The sequence below is a fragment of the Parasteatoda tepidariorum genome, chromosome 2 (genome assembly GCF_982258835.1).
Source record: "Parasteatoda tepidariorum strain Cologne lab strain chromosome 2, Ptep-v5.0, whole genome shotgun sequence".
NCBI lineage: Eukaryota > Metazoa > Arthropoda > Arachnida > Araneae > Theridiidae > Parasteatoda > Parasteatoda tepidariorum.
In genome coordinates, this window is record NC_141756.1 from 78,853,058 (window position 1) to 78,875,157 (window position 22,100).

The window sequence follows — 22,100 nt, forward strand, 5'->3', positions numbered from 1 at the left end:
TAAAAACAATAAATTTAAAACTTATCATTTATTGTCTACATAATCTGTCGAGTAAAAGAAGTATCGCTACATAACTGATTTGAACACTATTGTATGAAGCTAATCAATAGGGAGCCGCAAAGTGGGGAGAACCAAGTGTTCAAAGCAACGTGGAGCAGGGAAGCGTTGGGTTAGAGAGGATAAGAACAATTGGTCGCCGAGGACGATTAGTACTATAATAAATGTAAAGAGTTAAAATAATATTTTGTCGAAGTTTATTGCGGACGCAAAGATTGAAGACTATCAGATCTACCTAAGGCGTGGATCGATTCAGATAGAGATTCCTGTTTAATTAAGGAAATTAAGTGGATTTACAATGCATCGACGGAAGGATAATGGACTAATTTTTTAAGGGATAGTTATGAATTTATCATTTGAATTTCGACTTAGTTTAAAATAATTTCTCATCCCTCATAGTGTTTTTTTTTTTTTTTTTTGTCGTATGCCTGTTTAGGCAGTGGGGGTGCGACTGTTCTTGTTTTTCAGTGGCGTCATCTATGGGCAGGAATTCGACTTCTGCCACGCCATTCACACAACCACAACCCGTTTATAGATCGAGTCACATTCACACACAAAGGAGAAAGGACATAGAACACACACAGAGAGAAAGAAGTATCCATGCCTTGCCCGGTATTCAAACCCAGGATCTTTCTGATGCAAGGACAGTTCCCTGCCCCCTACACAGGCCGGTTGGCTTCATAGTGGTTACATCTGTTGTTGACGTCATCTTTGCCCGTGGATTTTATTTGTTAACACTAAAGTTCGAAAGCTCACACATTTCCTTCTGTGGACGTTTTCTGAAGAGTACAACCAGAGTGCGGATGAAAATCTTTCTCCCACTTATTTTTGAATAGTTAAAGATAATTTTTAGAATAGTTAAGAGGGACTTTTGCTCTTTAAAAGAGATTTCTCCAATAAAATGGCAAAAGGAATTTTACAACAAAAAACTATATAACACTAAACTTTATACTACGAGAAAAAGTTTTCAGAATGCATGCAGTAGGCAATGAGGCAAAACACAGCAGAAAAGACACCGGTGTCTATTTCAGAACCATAAATTATTAAAATGATAAATTAATTTACTGTTTTGACTTTAATAACAAAATAAATTTCGAAAATTTAATAAAAATTCTGCGTCAAAAGGCAAAAAGCATTCTTGGGTTTACACTGGGTTTCGAAAGTGGTAAGCCATAGAATGAAGAAAATTGGCCGGGATAGCATGGTCGGTAGGGCCCCGGGCCCACGTCCGAGAGTTAGTGGGTTCGAACCTCGCCGGCCGAAGACTCCTCGTGTAGTTGATGACTCATGCACGTTAAAATTCTGTCGAATCGCAAAGTTCTCCATGTTCCCATAACAAATCAATACTTCTGGGGATACTGGATTGGAGACCGATCGCTCTCTGAATCGGGCCAAAATTACGATCTGTGGATGAATGGGTCCGCCTTATAAACAGGTGTGTCGTATGATGTGGCAGAAGTCAAATTCTTGGCCATAGATGGCGCCACAGAAAAACAAGAATTGAACACTTTGCCTTAAATTTGCTCGGTTTCATCAAGCAGGCTTGCCAGTGTGGCAAGTGGCATTAGAACCAACCGACCTATGAAGAAAATTGAGGATTTAATTCTCAGAGTGATGAAGAAAAACAAATGTGTTCAAAATAGTTATTACATCTGTTAAAAAGCTTTCATTCTTGATAGTTGTGAAAATTTTACTGTCTTTGTCTAGTTTCCTAGTCTCAGTGAAAATAAAAATCAATTAATTAAATTTTGTTTTTCACCGAGACTAAAACACTGTAAATAACGTAAATGTTGGCAGGTGTGAAAATATACCAAATATTTTAAAACTGGTGTCACAACGTTAAGCTTAATTCAGTTCTCATGAAATCTACATTTGCTTTGACTAATATACTAATGTCAAGTACTTCACGGTAGAACAATTTAACGAGGACAGATACAGCACACCCTCGGTCCCTTTTCAGGCTGATCAAAGTGGTCACCCACCCGCTTACTGACCACAGCCAGTGATGCTTGATTTCAGTGTTCTTCTGGGAACCGTGTCTTTACGATCAGTCCACTTATGGACAACAAAAAGATAGCAAATGATATTCTAAAATAATGGAAGATATTTGTCTGATTACTGATTAAAGTTCATTTTTTTTTGTATCGAATATATTGAGTATGTATCGAATATTTCAGATTAAAAAACCGAATCTACGTTCCTGCCATACCAATATATAAAATTAAATGGCAAGTTAATATTGTCTGTCTGATGTAATGCAAAGAAATTATCCTTCTGAATAGTAATCTTCAAAAAGTATAATTAAAAGCAAAACACAATGAATTTAATGAAATTTGTTTATCTGTACATGTCCATGTTCATTTTGTGTTTTTTCTTTATGAAACTTTCTTAGTTATAAAAAAAAAATTTTGTTGGAAATAATTGGAGGTAATTAAATTAGCAATTTTCAACTATGATATGAGTACATAAAAAACAATTATTCTACTCCTTTCAATACAAACTTGTTCAAATTTTCTTAAATTGGATATGAATAAAAAGTATGATTTCAGTTGCAGAAATTCTTTTAATAACAACTTCAAAAAATAAATTAAAACAAAAATCTTTAATGGAAAGTACCTTTTTCTTTCTTTTTAAGTATTAATATTTGTTTAAGCTTGAGAAAAAGAGTTTTGTTTAAGATTTATTTAAAACTCAAACTTATTTTCATTGTTTTATGGTTAATTGAAACCGTAAATTTAAACAATCGTTCGCACAAGCACGCAAATAATAAAAAAGAGCTGATATTGATCGAAAATAAAAACAGATTTAAGGTATGTAGGGAAAACATTTTTAACAGATTTTCAGTGAGTTTCAAGTTACTTTTATAAAGGTATCATCAGAAACAAAAATAAATAGTGCTGCAAAATGAGTATAAAATATATGTACTGCTTCATTTTCAATGCTGTCTTAAATTAATACTTTTAGAAGCCTTATGAAAAATGAAGTTAAGGACGTATACATGCACGGTGAGCAAAATAAAAAAAAGTGTGGAACTTAAATAACTTTTGTTCTAATAATTGAATTTTCATACAATATCTTAAATATTTTTAAACGAATCAAAAAAATTTTGCGCAATATTATAAAACTCGTTTATCCAAAGACAATTCCATGTAAAAATAACGTTTAATAAATATTTATTTTTTTATTAGTTTATTTTAGAAGAGTTTTAATTTGAATTGTAAGTCATACAAATTTTTATATCCTCTCAAAGTATGCAAATTTAATCGGCAAAATATAAAATTTGCACGAAATTGGTCGAATTATTCTCGAGATATCAAATTTATAAATAAAAGACTAATAAAACGTGATAACTCAGAAATACAGATAGATTCATTTAAGGCAAAAAATATTCGTTACTTTTCGGTTAGTCGAGCGCAAGTTAAATCAACTACTTCTTTTATTTATTTACTTATTACTCATTATTTTATTTTATAATAGACGTTGATCATTCTCTGATTCAGGTCAAAATTACGATATGTGGATGAATGAATGGATGTATGAATGGGTTCACCTCATAAACAGGCGTGACGTATGATGTGTCAGAAGTCGAATTCTGGCCACAGATGGCGCCACTGAAAAACAAGAATCGCTCACTCTGCCTTAAATTTACTCGGTTTCGCCTAGCAGGCTTGCCCGTGTGCAGGGGCGTACGCAAGGGGGAGCGGTTTAGGGGTTTAACCCCCCCCCTTGAGCTCAGACAAAGTGAATTTACAAAATAATACAGACAAAAATAAAAATTTTAGTAGAAATTATGCGGGTTATTATTTTTTAAGACTATATATTTTTATTTGCCTTATGCCTACTTTTTTTTTCTCACGGTATTTCTCAGAATACTGATAAAACATTTACTATAATAGGGTTGTATTTTTGAAACCAAATTCACGTGATACTGTTACGGGCGAGCCCCGATCACTGGTTCCTTTCTGACCTGCCAGTCGCGATAGTTTTCGAGACTGGCTGGCATTCGCGAGGTCTGGAATCCTAGACGTTCTGTCGTCTTTGAGACAATTCGAGAATTTTGTAGATGCGGTTAAAAAAATTATATGAAAGGGGGTTACATTTATTTTCGATTTTAGTCAGACTAAGAGTTATCTCTGCCGCTTGTGATGCGGAGCTTGTTTCTAAATCTGTTTTGTTTTGGAGACTCTGTGCTCGTTGAAGTTATTCATTCCAGCTCGAAACTTTGAGATCGTAGCTTAGTGGATATTTCTGTGCCAATATATATGTATATATTTTTGCTGTTCTTGGATCTTTAGGATGTCTAAACGCAAGAATTTAACAATTTTTAATTACTTTGAGAAAAAATCACGACCTGAAATTAGTGAGGTGACAGCATCTAGTACCAATGTAAGTTTTTCTGTTGAACAGAAATGTGATACTTCCGTTGAAGAAAACGTTTCTAGCGTAACAGAATCTGATGAATGTGAAAGCAGCCCTCATAGTGTTACTTCCCACCCATATGACATTGGACTTTTTTCAGAAGATAATACATGCGAGGATAAAAAACTGGATATACTTAAAAATGTTTGGGAACCCAATCCAGCATTTGTTTTTCCTGAAAATTGAAATTTCAGTACAAATGGCTTTATCGCTGGAAATGACTTGCATATTCAAAGGTTAAGGGTGGTGCTTTTTGCAAATTTTGTGTACTTTTCGCCCCAAGTGGTGCCGGTTCTGGAAAGCAACCTTTAGGCCAACTGTGCAATGTAAAATTTGACAACTGGAAAAATGCTGTAGAGCGATTTTCTGAACACGAGAAATGTCTTTATCACAAAAAATCGATCGAAACTGCTGGGACATTAAACGATATTTTATTTGGAAAGATGAAACCTGTGGATGAACAAGTTGACAGTGCAGCAAGCAGAAGAAAATTAGAAAATAGAAAAAACATTACTCCAATCATTGAAAACATCCTATTTTGTGGAAATCAAGGTCTCGCTCTAAGAGGACATAAGGATTCGGGAATAATTGCTGAACAACCAGGTGAAAAGAACGACGGAAATTTTCGGGCATTGCTTCGTTTCCGGAGTAAGAACGATTCGACTCTTAAGAACATTTTAGAGTCAAGCAGAAAAAATGCTCAGTATACCAGCCCTCGATTTCAGAACGAAGTTATTGAGGTTTGCAATATTTTAATCCTGCAAAAACTAGTCAGCAAGATTAATGATGCAACTTGCTTTTCCATTCTTGCAGATGAAACAACTGATATTGCAGGTATAGAGCAATTATCGTTATGCGTTCGATATGTCGATAAAGAAAATTGTAACATCATCGAACAGTTTTTGCAATTCATTCCGGTGCATGACTTAACCGGAAAAGCAATAGCAACAACAATATTAAACCAATTACAGTCTATGAAAGTTGATATAAAAAAGTTACGTGGACAGGGGTACGATGGTGCTGCATCAATGAGTGGAAAAATTAATGGTGTACAAGCCCACGTAAGAAGTATTGTCCCATCAGCACTCTATGTACATTGCTCTGCTCATAGCCTCAATTTGGCTGTATCAAATGCATGCGAAATAGCTGGCATTAAAAATTGCTTAGGGACAATTAAAACATTATACGACTTTTTAAATACGCCAAAAAGACAGTATGTCCTATCTTCAGCAATAGAGGAGATGGAAACCAGCTCTAAGAGGGAGAAAATTAAACAGCTATGTGCAACCCGTTGGATGGAAAGATACGACTCAGTAACCGCTGTGGTGGAACTTTTCGAGCCTATCTCCGAAACACTACAAAAAATATCAGAATGGAAGGATAAGGAATCAGCTACCCAGGCTAATTCTTTACTGTGCACAGTATCTAATTGCCAGTTCGTAATATCTCTTTTGTGCATTTAGAAAGTTTTCACCATAACAATCCATCTCTGTAGATACCTACAAAAAACAAGCATAGATTTGATAGATGCAGTGAGTCTTGCAGAAGATGTCATTAAAGATCTAAAATTAATGCGTGAAAATGCCACTGAAACATTCTCTGAAATATTCAGCTCTTCTTCTCTTATGCTAACAAGCATTGGATCTTCTACTTCCATGCAAATCCCTAGAATAACAGGAAGACAGAAAAATCGCGATAATTTTCCCTCATCGACACCGGAAACATATTTCAGAGTTAGTGTTTTTATTCCATTTATAGAAAATTTTATAACACAATTAAACTTAAGATTTGTATCGCATCTTGATATTTTGAAAGGATTTCTGTGTCTTCTACCTGCCGATCCTTTCATTTGCCAACCTTCAAACATAAAGGCTTTTGAAGCATTAGTGGAATTTTACGCTGGAGATTTGGATACCTGTAAAGAAAGCCTTAAGTCTAAACTAAAACTCTGGTATAAAAGATTAAAAAGGATTAGTGAAGACGGAGGTAGTGTTCCAAAAACTGCGGCGGATGCTCTTGGAATGTGCAATAAAGATATAACACCAAACATTTTCAAACTCCTAGAAATATTGGTCGTTCTACCTGTTTCAACGAGTGCAAACGAAAGATCCTTTTCGACTTTGCGCCGTTTGAAGACTTATTTACGCAACTCAACGGGAAATAATAGAATGAATGGATTGGCGCTCTTAAGCATTCATAGAAAATTTACCCCAGCTGTCGAAGACATTTTAAACGAACTTGCAAAAAAACCCCGTCGTTTGGATATTACAGTATAAATCAATAAATTTTTAGCGTGTTTGTATACTGGTTTAATTCCCTATTTGTTGGTAAGTCATTTTTTAGTTAAATTCATTGGTTTTCTATGGAATATTCACATTTATATGGTTATTATTTAGGTAGCTGTTACAGTATGAGTAGTTTTTTCTGGCTTGATTTATTCCTACTTTTTAATAAAAATAAAATATTTTACCTCTTATTATAAAAAAAATTATATTCTTAAACTTAAAAAACAAAAACAAAATTTAACTAAACAATGTTGTCGAAATAAAAAGTCAAAATTGTCTAGCTGTCTAAATTAGGGAAGTAATAGTGCTTTATTACATACTCGAATTTCTTTTAGTAATTTCTGAAAATTATGAACCCCCCCCCCCTTGAAAAAATTCTGCGTACGCCACTGCCCGTGTGGCAAGTGGCATTAGAACCAACCAACGAACCATAATCGAAGTTGAACAGCCGACTCAATGCTGAGTTTAAGACTATCAATGTTAAACTCCGTGACCTTGTATTTTTGAATCCAACCCAAAAGACAAGGGAACTCCTGTGTCAAGTATTGGAACAAACTATCCTTCGTGGAAAACTTTTTGATGGAGTTAACCCGCATTTGTGTTATACGGAGAGGAAAACTACGAAAACTTTTCACAGTTAGCCCGACGACAAGGGGATTTTAACCAACTATCTATCTACCAGAGGATATTCTACATCAGCACTGTGGTCAATGCAAGTAGATAGAATTCGTTTTAACCAGCCACAGCTGGGATTCGAATCTGGGTAACATCATTGAAAGGTGAGTGCTCTATCCCCTGACAAAATAAAAGATTATTAAAATTTGATAACTAAGAAACACAGATTCGTTTAAGGCAAAGAAATTTTGTTACTTTTCGGTTTGCCGGATGGACGGTAAATAAAATATTAACCGTAAACAGTATTAACGGTAAATCAACCATTTTTTTACTAATTATTTATTATTATTATTTGGCCTATTTTGTTTTATGCACAAAAAAATTTAATATTTACTGAAAAAAAGTTTCATTGAGCCCGCTTACCCGAAAAACTCTTTGTAAATTTTAAGACAATCTAGTATAATTGGAATTAATATCATTTTAATCTGATAGATTTTAAAAAAAATACTGAAATGTATAAGAAATAAAATTGCCTTATTCAAAGAAAAGCAAATTCCATTTATCTCAATTTTCGATAAAGTAAAGATCAAATTACAAAACTTGGTTCAACCCAGACAGAAATGGCGAGAAAGAGTTTTGTTGGATGCTATATGTAAGTACTGAAACTGATTTTTAACTATATTATAAACTGAATTACTTACGATTTAGATTGTTTGATGTTAGGTAAGTTATTAAGAAATTTACATGATTGTTTTAAATTTTGATTGTTGTTGATAACGGGTATTTATCAGAACCTTTGAGACAGGACGGTGATTGATGTATATAAACGAAGAAATATGCCTTGCAAGGTTCAAAATCTATACACTACGTTTCATGTAGCAATAATATTTAACGTGAAATAGGATGAACAGAATTTCTAACATGAATTTTTGTATTATTATATAAATTATTATAGCAGATAATTCAGTATATAAATATTTTTGTAGTAAAATATAAATTTTTTACGTTTAATATTTATATACTTAACTATACTTAGATATAATATTTATATACGCAACTTATATGCTTAAGGCATATTTATATTCACCTAAACATGCTTTTAAAGGTTCAAAATTCTTAGACATTAAATTTTATTTAGTAATAATTTCAACGTTAAATAGGATGAACAGAATTTATAATATAAATATTTGTATTACAATGTAAATTATTAAAGCAGAGAACTCAGTATACAGATATTTGCGTTGCAAAAAAATATACATTTTTAATAAATAATATTTATATACTTTGTATAATATGCAAATATTCTATTATAATAAATAATCTATTATACGAATATTTGTATTAAAAACATATATTATTAAAATAATCGATAATTTTTAATATGAATATTTGTATTAATTCGATATTTATAAACATTTCTCACGAATTTCCTTTTATAATGCTTTTAATTGAAAACTTGTCCCACAAATAATATTTGTTGTAAAATTCAAATTATTATAATGGAAAATTTATAATTTTGCATGTTGAACAATAGTTGGAGCATTTTTTGATCATGTATTTCTAGCTTTAAGCATCAGAATCAGCAGTCCAGATCATGCGATTTAAAGTTGTTAAACTTTTTCCTTGGAAATTTTTTAATTTTATGTTAAAAAGCTTCAAATTCTAAACGAAAGCTCGTGCAGAATATATTATATATATATATATGTTTGACAAATAAAGTATGTGACAAGTAAGCCCCTCCTTCATTACCCATAAGGCTGTTCAATGTACATATAAGATCAAGATGTAACGGGGGGAGGGAATGGAGTTCTTAAATTGCGTTACTTTGCAATAAGGGGGGGGGAGCGAGGGAATGAAAAGAAGTCTGACATCACACGTTTTGGTTACAATTAAAATTTAAAAAAAAATCAGATTAAATACTTTTATATTGTCCGTTTTAAAATTTTTCTCTTCATCTTTTTGAACAAAGCAAGCACACATCTAATCATAATTTTTGCTATGATCGCCCATGCCATTATCTGTTTCCCGTTGCCTACGAAAATGCCTTTATTTTACCGTGCTGGTATGGAACCACAAAGAGCTCAGGAATTTTTAACGAAGTACTTTGGTAATGATTTTGGTAAATTTGACAGTAAAATATATGGTTTTATAATATGTGATAAAATTTCGTAATTTTATCATGATACATGCAATCCTTCTGTCATAGGGTGACTGCTCATAAATCAAACCCTGCTTACATGGATAGAAAGACTTTACCCTTCATTCATACATCTTTCATAATTTTAAATCCTACACGAATTACCTGCATTCATCGGTGGTGGCTGTTCATAAACCAGAGTCCATTCACTTCTTACAAACAAAAAATAGTAGTAAAAAATAAACAGTTTATTGAACTAGACAATTAAAATTAAATAATTAAAGTTATTTAACAAAGGCTATAATTAATTTAGAAGTTTACTTAATTAACTAATCCTATATAAAAGGTCATACATCCAAACTATTCCGTCCAGTGGCTTTAGGAATAGCTTATCATATCATATTTGTATATATATTTTTTCTTACTAATATCACCTAATGACGAAATTCAAAGTGATTTGATTGTGAATGTTGAAGTTGAATAAATCTTTACTGGCAATATTCAATATTTAATAATCAAATATTATTTCCATTTTAGAACACTTATTGTAGCATCAACATTTCTATCTAATTGCCAATCTTTGGTACAATCAGACCCAGATATTTCTGTAGCAGAAGTGGAAAAGGCACACAACTCACAACTTATTGAGGAAAGCACAATAACTTTTGATGGTACTTCTATTAATGATCAAAGCTCAATTGTTTTGGATGGAGATCACGGGGGGATGAAGGGGGAAACCCCTTCAACAGAGGAAGGTTCAACAGTAGTTGTAGATGCTTTGACGAATAATGAACATGGATCTAGTGATGGGCATGCTATCGGAGTGGGACCGACTACTGGAGATCAATCAACAGCTGAAAATGATTCGGCCAAAGAGAACAAAATTGATGAAGAATCGTCGGTGATTGAAGAGCCATTAACTGAGGATGGTGTTGCAAGTCCTCCGCCGCGTCCAGGTAATAACAGTAATATTCATAAGTTACTTATTTTCAAATTTTGAATCAATTATAAAGATATTTATATTTTACATAAATGGCTGGATGATTAGCTGTTAAACTTCGTATTGTTATTAAAAAAATATTATATTCATAAAACTCATTTCATGAACTTAAAAAGAAATTAAGCAAAAATCGGATCGTCATAAGCAGGTAATATAAAATGAGATGTTTAAAAAAGGCAAATTTATAAAAATATGATGTTAGTACTCAACTGTTTTTGTTGTCAGAATGTTTTAAATAAAAAATTATAATTCGCGATCGCAACGAAATATAGGGGGCGTTGTTGTATGAGACTAATACCTGCGATTTCTATATGAACAGTCATTCAGTTACTCTAGAGACGTCGTTAATGTAGCACGTAGCATTGCAACGTTCCTTCTTTATTGTGGCTAATTAAATTTAAAAAGGAAAAATGCTTGATATTCTTTCTTATGCAAACGAAAACAAAATGGTATCTCTTTTTATTAGAGAAGGAATATCCAAAACACATCGGAAAAATATTTGCACATTAACAGAAAAAAATATGTATGCTCTTATAAGAGTTAAAACCTAATGTCCGAGAAATAGTTTTACTAAATTTAATGATATAACATGAAAGGCCCATTTAAACTTTACATACAAAAGTTTTAAGAATCATATTACTTCAAAAATTAAAATGAACAAAAAGTATACATAAGCCTCATAATTTAATTTTGTAAACAAAGTTTTTTGACAACAATTTTTATCAAAAAATTTCAAGTTTCAATAAAAATCATTATTTAGAAACTAAGAAACGCAAAATAAAGAATGCTGACGAAACAAAAACAAAAAAACAATTCTTTTCAGTTGCCATTTTTAGTGCTACAAAAATTCGTCTTTGGGATTTGCCAAAAACAAAACCAAATGCAATTTTATTTTTCTCAGGAGGAAAATATTTTACCGAAAAAACGAAAATGTACCAATTCCCACAACATAAAACTTTATATTGGTAAACGTACGTTTTGGAAATGTTATTTCATTTGGAATCTTATTTATCAGAGTTCATATGGCGATATGATTGTTTTGAATCTATGCTAAACTCTATATCGGCTCATTTTCCACCGAAATCCGATTGACTATTTTGATTTTAAATAAAGTGTTTTATTTTATGAATTGTCGCAAAAATTTTAAGTGTAGATTAGCGGCACTTAAAAACCGCCAAATCTGTAGCGGCGGTGGCGTTAATACGTAAGTACCGAATTTTTATTTTATACTTTTCTGAATCATATTACTTCAAACATTGGAATATACAAGAAATATAAACACATAATGTTATACCATTTAATTTTTCAAAAAAAGTATTTTGAGAACAATTTTTATCAGAAAATTATAAACTAAAAAACGGAAAATAAAGAATTCTTAGGATAAAAAAACGATTTTAAGAATTCTTTACATTGAAATAAAAACTTTCATATTGTTTCTTTTTTTATTATTCTTATAGTTCTTAATCAGACGTAAAAAAACCATTCTGTAGAGAACCATCATCAAATGAAAAAAAAATATTTACAAGCAAATTTTTTATTGTAAAAATCATTGCACTTACCTGATTTATAATTCCCGGAGAATTCCAAAATGATAAGTTCCTTGTTTGAAAACTGTATTCTCAAATAATAGATACATAGCTTATCCCTTCATTACTTTTAGATAACATACGACACAACAAAATTTTATAATTGATATTAATTTGAATATGTAGCTAAAAACAGAATAGCTGAATTCTAGTTGAACTTATTCTTTCAAAACTAAAAAATACTTACCAAGAAAACGATTAAACTTAATTAAGAATCAGCACAAATGGTACTATTTCAAGTAACTTGGATAATTTTTTATTGTTGTTTTCCGAATTATATGGATACAGAAATATATACTATTCTATAACGAAGAAGAATATGCTATAACTATTACAATTCTGCATGTTCTGAATTCATATTTATTCACTGGAATGACGAAAGCAATGTTGACTTCACTTTAATTCGTAATGAATTGAAGACAGAAGAAATGCATTTTACCTTAATACACACATCTGTAACAGTATCCGAAATCGGAAGTCATAAGTTGCAAGTTTGTTGATAATAGAAGTTAAAAATTATTGAGGAATTTTTCTTCAAATGTTTGGCGTGTTCTGTTCCTGAAAGATTTACTAATATTCCGGAGATTTTTTTCAAGTTCTTCGGCCTTTTCCTTAGGGAAATTTTGTTTCTTATTTGCTGCTAAAAAATGGCGTCCGATTCTGTCAAGGATTTCAATGGAACTAAATGAAAACGTGATAAATTAATGTCTGATATTTACAGGCTCCCGCTAGACGGCGTACTCGAGCGTTGCGATCGCGAATAGGAACAGAGTTAAAATCAAAAATTCAATTTTTAAAACAAATTCATGTGACGGGCATAATTTTTCCCCCCAGAAGTTCTGCTTTTGGTGCAAATTGCTTTCGAAAGATGGCACTAAAGAAACGAAAGATGGCAACAAAGAAAAATAACTGAAAATCATATTGCAATATTTTCGTCATACCATCACAATTGCATGCCGGAATCATAGAAAAAAAATGTAAATAGTTCAAATACAGAAAGGATTAAATTGAAAAATTAATTTTTCAAATTGAATTATTGTGATTCAGATGGGCATTCTTCCTCTGTGTGTGTATATATATATTCGGTGAAAATTTACACAATTGGATAAAAAAATTTGGCTTACAATACTTACTTTCAATTTTTCGTTTATCTACGTATTATCATTTTCTAAAACTGAATGTACTTCTTAAAAAATTAAATTTAAAAACAAATTTAACGCATGGATGATACAATAATTGAATCATTCATTGTTAAAACTAGTTTTTATGTTAGTACTAGTTTTAACAGTAGTGCAACAGATAAAAAACATTAAGTGATTAAATGCTGCCTATAAAAGTACTTTGTACCTAGAAATGTTCTACTACTTTACCTTAATCATGTAAATACATTTAATATAATTTTCGGCCTTTTTAGGTCCTGCTTACTTGTTTTCTTCCGTTAGGAAGCCAACTCCAGAAGAAATTACTGCCAGTTCTTTATCGAGTACTTTACTAACAGTTACGAAAGATATTTTGAGGTAAGTGACACTGAAGAAAAATCTGCATAATGTAAATATTATTAAATTTAACTCCATGTCCAATAAAACGATCAAATATGGGTAAACTTTCGCAATATTTATATGAATGGTTTAGTTACAATAGACGTGGCAATAATTTGTCAGAAAAAAACAAAGCAAAAATGTTTACTAAACACATTTGCATCGAAGATATACAACTTTCAATTTTGGGTAAATAATCACAAGAAACAAAAGCGTTGGAACAAATTGGAAACACCAGTCGTCATGTTTCAAGCGCTTCAAGACTTGCCAGACGTGAAAGCGTCTCGTAAGTTTTGTAAACGTCTTGTCTTCACGTCTGGCAAGTCTTAAAAAAATGGGAGCCTGTTTTTGAGAGCTTGAAATATGTCGACTGTTATTTCTAATTTACATATTTTTGAAGTAAATGAAGTTTTTAATCAAGCAATTTTCAATGTGTCGAAAACTTTTTATTTCTATTCTTCGTATAGTGCCATCACTTATGGCTTTTCAACCCTACACTTTTAAAAATTTGGACTGTTTTGAACCATGGCATTGTTCAAATTTGTTAAAATCTAAATATAGTGCTATGTTAATATATGATAAAGTTTCTTTAATTTAATTGATAAGATACCATGGTTCAACCTGAACTTAAAAATGGTTTGGGCTAATAATTTATTAAGATTACAACGAATTTGAACAATTATTATAGTACAAATTACCGATAACATAGTTCAATATTGAGCTGATTTTTTTAGTCCATATAGAGGTACGTTACATTTTGGTTTGTAATATCTAAAAAATTGAGGTATCTTCTGAAAAGATAAAAATATGTTAAATTAGTCCCAACATTTTGTTTAAAAGTTTTGTTTTTTCTTAATTTTAAATTCCTTGTAAAATTTGTAATTCGTTTCGTGGAATTTTAAATTCCTTATGAAATTACGCTATACGCTATTTTATGATTCACTTTGAGTGGAAACACATGGTTCCAATTAACATTTTATTAATGTTGAAACACAATTGCGTAATATTGCGGTTCAACGCTGAACTTAGTTTTCTGAAATTGTAGCGTTGCTTTGTTTTCTTATTGGGATTACATATATCTTTATGATATGATATGATATTATATGATGTGAGATATGATATGATATTATATGATATGAGATATGATATGATATATGATATGAGATATGATATGAGATATGATATGAGATATGATATGGTATATGATAAGATATATGAGATATGATCTATAAGATGATAGGATAGGATAGGATAGAATTATTTCTATTCATCATAAAAATGTAATTATTTACTTACCGTTTTATGGATTTTCATTGGACAGAGAAATCACATGATGTAATCATCTTTTAATCCGATCATTAGAACAAAGGTTATTCAGAGTTATATCTTTTCGTTGTTCACTGTAAATATTTCGTATAATTTGAACCAATTTAGCTTCCTTTGATATCCTGAATCAGGCTGATTAGGACTACCGAATAAAACTATTCACTTTCGAGTTTGACAACATTATAGAGTACCACCTTTTCTTATTTCCTAAACTGCAATCCATTACCATTAATCAAAATTAATTCACCTTTATTTATTTATTTTTAATTTCAGCTTCAAGCCTCGCCATTACAGGAATGTCTCGTTAGAGTTCCGAATGGCCGAGTTGCAAAGGTTAGACTCCAGGGAGGTGACAGAGCTCCTGGCACAGAGGGGGATTGTTGTACCACCACTGAAAGGTGTCAACTGTGACCTCAGCACGCAATATTACAGGACAATGGACGGTTCTTGCAATAATTTTCTGTTTCCTTGTTGGGGTAAAACATCTGAACCATATTTGAGATGGTTACCACCAGCCTACGCAAACGGTAAATTTTTTCTTGTATAGTAAGTATGTTTAAAAACTTACTCCCTTAAACCATACTCAAATAAGTTACAACTGCTGAGTGATTTGAAGGATTCGTAAGTTGTGCTTAAAAATTTACTCCCTTAAACCATGCGCAAGTAAGTTACAACTGCTGAATGATTTGAAGGATTCATAAGTTGTGCTTAAATTTTTTTGCACAGATTAAAAAAAACTTATGACAAAGCAGCGTGATTTTACTTTTATTGCATTTCCATCGAATGCTCTGAAGAGTTAAGATAGTGGATTCGATTGCCCTTTAACTCCGAAATTATCTCAAAATCTTTTCTTATGAATTTCTTCCGCAATCTTAGCTATTTATGTCATTCAATTCGGTAGGGGATTGGAAGTATTACATTGGCTGTACAAAGCTTTCAAGCTTGTATAAATATGTATAAATATGAATGTCACAGTGTAGTTAACACTAGTAAAAACTCCGGAGCAAATTACGGTATAAAGTACAGGTGTTTTGGGTGCATCAATCGTAAAATCCATTTTCCCAACGAAGTTTTACCCTGTAATTTTTACAGCAATATTTACTTAGAGAGAGTCAGTGATTATACTGTAATCTGTAATTGTTATTATGAAAACTTCGGTATATCAGATTTTTTTTTGTTCTGTAACACGTTCTGGTAAAAATGGATTTTACGGTAGAAAGTACCGACACCCTGAATGCCGATACTTTTTTCCGTAATTTAATCCGAATTTTTTTACAGTCTGCACAAATGAAGAAAATATAACTTTTAGCTGAATATGAACAAAGGTAAAACAACAATGAAAAGAGTACAAACAGGCATACGAACAACTTACCATCATAACAAATCACCTACTTCAGTCAACACCTCCTAGAGAAGAGCAGGCCTCAGCACGGGTTACCATAAATATCCTTTAGTAGTCCAAACGTAATGACATATTTCGTATTTTCAACCACTGCGCAGCTTAGTACCTCGAACGTAATGACATCTTTCTTATTTTTCATCTACTGCGCAGTTAACTTCGTCACATCGGACTACTAAATTGATCCGTGCTGAGGCCTTCCTTCTTCTAGGAGGTGTTGCTTCAGTGCACAACACAGAACTGCAAAAGAAATTACACACAAGTTAAAACAAGAAAAAAAAGGGGATGACCAAGGATAGGGGAAAAGATCGAACAAAGAACGATAAAAAAAAAAGAAGAGATAAGATCGAATAAATATTCCTGATTCATCAATCCCTTTTTTCCTGTAGTAACTTTATTGTAATTTCTCTTCTGTAATTCTTTATTGTAATCCCTCATTATTCAACAGCGAAGAAGGTGCATTATTATAGTATCGAAATGGTTGCTTGTATGACATTATTCGCATTTTTTTACTTGGTCTTAGAATTATTTTTAACCCCTTAACGCTCAGATTTTTTGAAGAAAAAAAAACCTCCCAAAAAAGATCTATTTTTTAATGTAAAAAAACACACTTTAGAACATTGTCCGCTCCTGGTTCAACTTTTCCTTTGGTGGACAATTTTGATATACTGCACTTTTCTTCCATGGAAAAGGGCTATATTTTATTCTTGAATAAATAAGTGTTATAGCTTAAAATCCTATGTAAATGATAAATATCAATAAAACGATTTTTTTCTTCTTAGCTTTCACATTGTTATTTTCAATTCTCGATTATATTCGAGTGTGAAAAATTACAGCAGCATAAAATACAATGCAGCTCGAATTATCTCGAGTGTGCACTGTTTAGCGCGCTCGAATTAGTTCGAACGCGCAAGTTAAGGGGTTAATAGAACTATTCGATTTCACAAATCTTTTATAATGATTTTCCTGAGATAGGATGATGAGAAACGAGATCTTCGTATTTCATGTGAGATGGCAGCAATTGTTTGTAGAAGACTGATACATTTTAACCTTTTAATGTAGGTATTGATGCACCGAGAGTGCGTGCTGATGGTAACCCTCTTCCCAGTCCCCGGCAAGTGTACCAGTGGGTATCCAGTCAGTTTGAGCAGAGCGCAAATACCACTTACAGCCGCCTGACAAATTTTATGCTACTCTGGGGACAGGCGGTAGCTCATGACATACTTTTGACACCCCAGGTTGTTGTTAAAGTTTGGGATGGAAAAGATTTCGAAGATGATGGTGAGTTCAAAAAAATATAAAGTTCCTCTGTATTGAAGTTGAAATTAAAAGCAAGTCTTCATTAAACGTATGTTATTCTGTTTTTTTTTTTTTTTCAAACAAAAGAGACAATTTTTTGTCCTGTTTGACTTGATTTTTCTTTACACTCGTCAAGCAATAATTTTTTGTTGGATTAGAACAAAAGTTCCTCAAAACGAGCTTTTTTTCAGAAAATTAGTAAATAGCACTTTTATCTAGAACGATTTTATCTAGAACGTTATATGCCAGGGGTGGCCAACCTGCGGTTCGCGAGTCACATGCGGCTCTTTGAAGGATTATTTGTGGCTCTTGATAAATGTACCCGAGTTCCTTTTTCATTTTTGTGCTATTATATTTAAAAAAAAATTATTATCGTTCCGCATGTGTTTCGAATTGTCTTTTAAATTACTGAGAACAAATATGAAAGACTAAGTGCAACGTTGTTCAATTCAAGGTGAGTTTTCCATTTCCAATATAATTATGACATAAAAAGCATCTGGAGAATTAGAATTAATAGAGATGCAAGAAGATCAAGCTCTACAATGAAAATATAAGTCGACGTCGATTACTGAATTTTAGAAATTTGAACCAGAATCGAAGTTCCTGAATTAAAAAAGGTTGCCTGTCAATTTATTTCAATATTCGGAACAACGTACTTATGTGAATCATTTTATTCCACTTTAAAATTCAAGAAATCCAAACACCGATCACTATTAACTAACAAGTATCTCAAAGAATTACTGAGAAGTGCTGTCACCAATTATTCACAAAATTTTAAAGAATTATCAAGAGAAGTAAAATAAATGTGTTTAATTATTAATATTTAAATTCAATACACATATTTTGTACTTTTACTTTTTTATATATGTTTTCAATAAATATAATTTATGTATAAAAAAATTGTTTTAATACCTTTTTGCATACCTTTTAAATACGTATTTAATTGCGGCTCGCGAAAAATTTCAAATTTTGAAAAATGGCTCGACTATCAAGGAGCTTGGCCACCCCTGTTATATGCCAATCATTTCCATGTAATATGGTTTTTTGTCCATTTTTTAATTCAGTATTATTATTAGTTTTCTCTATCAATAGGTTTTCAGATTATTTTAGGTTTTTATGAATTCAATACAAGTTATGACAGTGCTTAATGCAATTTTTTACAGAGACAAGATTAACAAATCACAAATATTAAAAAAAAAATCTTTTTGAATGAATGTTAACTCAATAATTGTAGTTTTAAATATATTAATAAAAAATTAATTCTTCATATTGAAAAAAAGTCTTGTGTTAATTTATATTTAAATCAGAAAATTCATATGAGGTTGTAACATTGCCATTTCCTGTCGTTTCTCGCCTAAGTAACAGCCACAAACATCGATGGTTCTCAAAAGATTGGTTTTTATCAGTAAAGGATTTTTTTTAAAATTATAAATATAACGAAAACTTTGAGAGCAAGTCGTGTTAAGTGCTCAATCTCGAAAACATTTGATCAAACACAAACGTGTCAATAAGAAATGTTTTGTCTCAGAATGGATGGAACTATTTTTTTATGCTCTGAAACTTAACTTCAAACTTCTCAAATATAAGTTATGCAATGTTTCGTATTCACGACAGCAAGGACCACATATAAATCAAAATAAAAAAATTAGCTAATAGCATGAGATAGCAATATGCAAAATCTGATAAATCTCTATGATATAGAAAAAGTCGAATAAAAAGTCATCGGAACCAGCTGATTTGTTAAATGAAACTGAAATTCTGGAATAGAAACGATACTTAATAATAAACAGGTTTCAATATTTTCTAATATTCAACTTTCACCGATTGTTATCGATAATGATTCGACAGGTTCTAATTATTGATTTGCGACTTCTAATTTCCTCACTTTTGAGAAGGATTTTGAAAATATACAGTAAGGTAAGTGATTACGAAACATTTTATATCCTTGATCCCTTTTTGTATACCATTTGCAGCTCCCGAATGTTGTGAACCAAGTGGACGATCACACACAGAATGCATTCCAATTGTAATGAATTTCGACGATAGTTTCTATTCCCGAGAACATTGCTTGAGTATTGCAAGGTCTGCACCTTATGTATATAGCCCTTTCTCCTGCAGGAATCCAAAGTTAGGTATGGTTTTTTGTTATCATTATACGTAGTAATATCTTTTATACGTCATTAAAAGGACATCGGCATATATTGCATTTGACAAAAATTGTGGCACACATTCGGCGTGACGAGTTTGATATGGCATTTCAGTTATCCGGCATCGCTCTCGATTGTTTAATTCGAACATTTTTAACCAATATACTTAGTCTCTGTAATCATTAATTGCAACTCCTAATTGTGATTGTGATTTTTAAACTATGATGAGTGAAATTTCGATCGCGATGAGTGATGCGTTAATTGCGTGAAAAACGAATGTGGGTTTTTTTTAAATAGGGAGAGCACGAGAATTGATGTATTGTTGAAAAGTTTTTTTGAAGTTTAATCACACGATTCATAAGAATCTACTTTGTTATATGGTGAGGAGACAAAAGTCATGGGATAGCAATATGCAAATATACAAGTGGCAGTAGTATCGAGTACAAAACGTATATATGGGTACTGAACTGGTGGGACTCTTATTTGTGTTATTTATCTGAGATTGTTTGTGATGTAATTGTGACTGCAAGACGTGAATAGAATTAACAAACTGAACGTGGAATCGTAGTTGGGGCTAGACGAATGGAACATTCTCTTTCGGAAATTGTATGAGAATTCAACATTCCTAAATCTACAGTATTAAGAGTGTGCCAAGAATACCCCATTTCATTTTCGTGAAATAACGGCAAATATCAAGGCGGGACGGGAAATGAACGTGTCCGATAAGAAAGTTCGGAGAAGTTTGTCAGTAATGGGTTATGGGTTAACAGGAGTCCGACTCGAGTGCTGATGGAAAATTTCGAGTGAAGCGCAAGCCCCACGTGGACACGGACCCAAGTTGCCAACAGGGCACTGTGGAATCTTGTGGTGGCTCTATAATGAAGTGTGCTGCTTTTTTATAAGCACGGACTGGGTCTTATTGTCCGATTGCACCAATCATTAACTGTAACTGATTATGTTCAGCTACTTGGAGACTACTTGCTGTGATTCATGTACTCAAACAACGATTGTGTTTTTTTATGGATGATAATGAGCCATGTCACCAGGCCTTAATTGCTCATGATAGTATTGAAGAACATTCTGGACAATTCCAGCGAATGATTTGGTCACCTAGATTGCCTGACAATGAATCCTATTGAACATTTATGGGATAAAATCGAGAGGTCTTTTCAAGTGCAGAAAAAACCTTCACCCACAACACTTTCACAATTATGGACATCTATTGAGTCTACATGGCTGAATATTCGTGTCAGAGACTTCCAACTACCTGAATCCATGCCACGTCAAGTTGCTGTACTTCGCAGAGCTAAAGTCGGCGCGGCACGCTATTAAGAGGTATAGCATGACTTTGGTCACCTCAGTGTATAAGAATGGAAAAGTACGCGTTCCGAACATTATCGCTTTCATTATTTTGCTGTTTTAATTATGACGCGCTTGTGACGGGTGTCGTCATTATGGCCGAGCTGCTAATTGCTCGATAGTGTTGGCAGATGCATTATTTAAGATGAAGAATGATGAATTTTATAAAAAAAATATTTAGTTTAATAAATGAACTATAACAACAAATCCTTTTCCAGTTTAGATGAAATTATGGCCGAAAATTCATTTAGCGAACTTTACCTGTCCAATACAACTTTTTTTTCTCTCTTCACCCGCTGTTGTAAAAATTCCCATCACCAACCCATCGCCTCTGCCAGTCTCGTTCCTCTATCTTGAATTAATCCTTTCAAAGCTGTTTTATGCTTTTGTTAACTAGCACAAACTGGAGCGGGTTCTTTCTGTGCTTTTTCATATAACCCCCAACAGACGCGATATAAGAATAAATTATCGTTAAATGAATTATTTTTTCATTCTCTCATCCATAGTTTATGTTAGCATGGTTAGAAAATGTACCGAATAAAGTTCCACAATTATAACATGAAATCGATTTTTTAATAACACACTCACGAGCATCGTACGGATCAGGATTACACTTGTGAGAGTATATTACATCATCTGTCAAACTTACAACATAAGCATTTTTAACTTTTTGTAAGATCTTGATTGTCTGAGGTTTTCGTTGTTGGAATTTTAAAGCTTTTGTTTACATCATGTATTTATAGAAAAAGAATTACTTTCTATAATCTGAGTCGTGTAACAATATTCGACATTTAAATATCAGGGATCAGAAACTGTTTGCATTTCCCTTATGTCAAAACACCATCATGTTCATTTAAAATATTTTTAAAAAAAAATCGAAAGAGGGACCAAAAAAAATTTAAACAAAAATCATGCAATAAATAAATAAAGACA

General features: G+C 32.2%; 1 protein-coding gene across 1 annotated transcript in view; it reads left to right on the plus strand.

The window, feature by feature from the left end:
* Positions 1-7,915: 7,915 nt before the first annotated feature.
* Positions 7,916-22,100, plus strand: part of LOC107436422 (salivary peroxidase/catechol oxidase) — a 39,845-nt gene continuing 25,660 nt past the window's right edge. The window contains exons 1-6 of the mRNA XM_016048138.5: positions 7,916-8,028; positions 10,051-10,469; positions 13,514-13,616; positions 15,237-15,490; positions 17,425-17,643; positions 19,635-19,793. Of these exons, the coding sequence (XP_015903624.3) occupies positions 7,997-8,028; positions 10,051-10,469; positions 13,514-13,616; positions 15,237-15,490; positions 17,425-17,643; positions 19,635-19,793 (1,186 nt within the window). The 5' untranslated portion in view covers positions 7,916-7,996. The remainder of the gene's footprint in view (positions 8,029-10,050; positions 10,470-13,513; positions 13,617-15,236; positions 15,491-17,424; positions 17,644-19,634; positions 19,794-22,100) is intronic.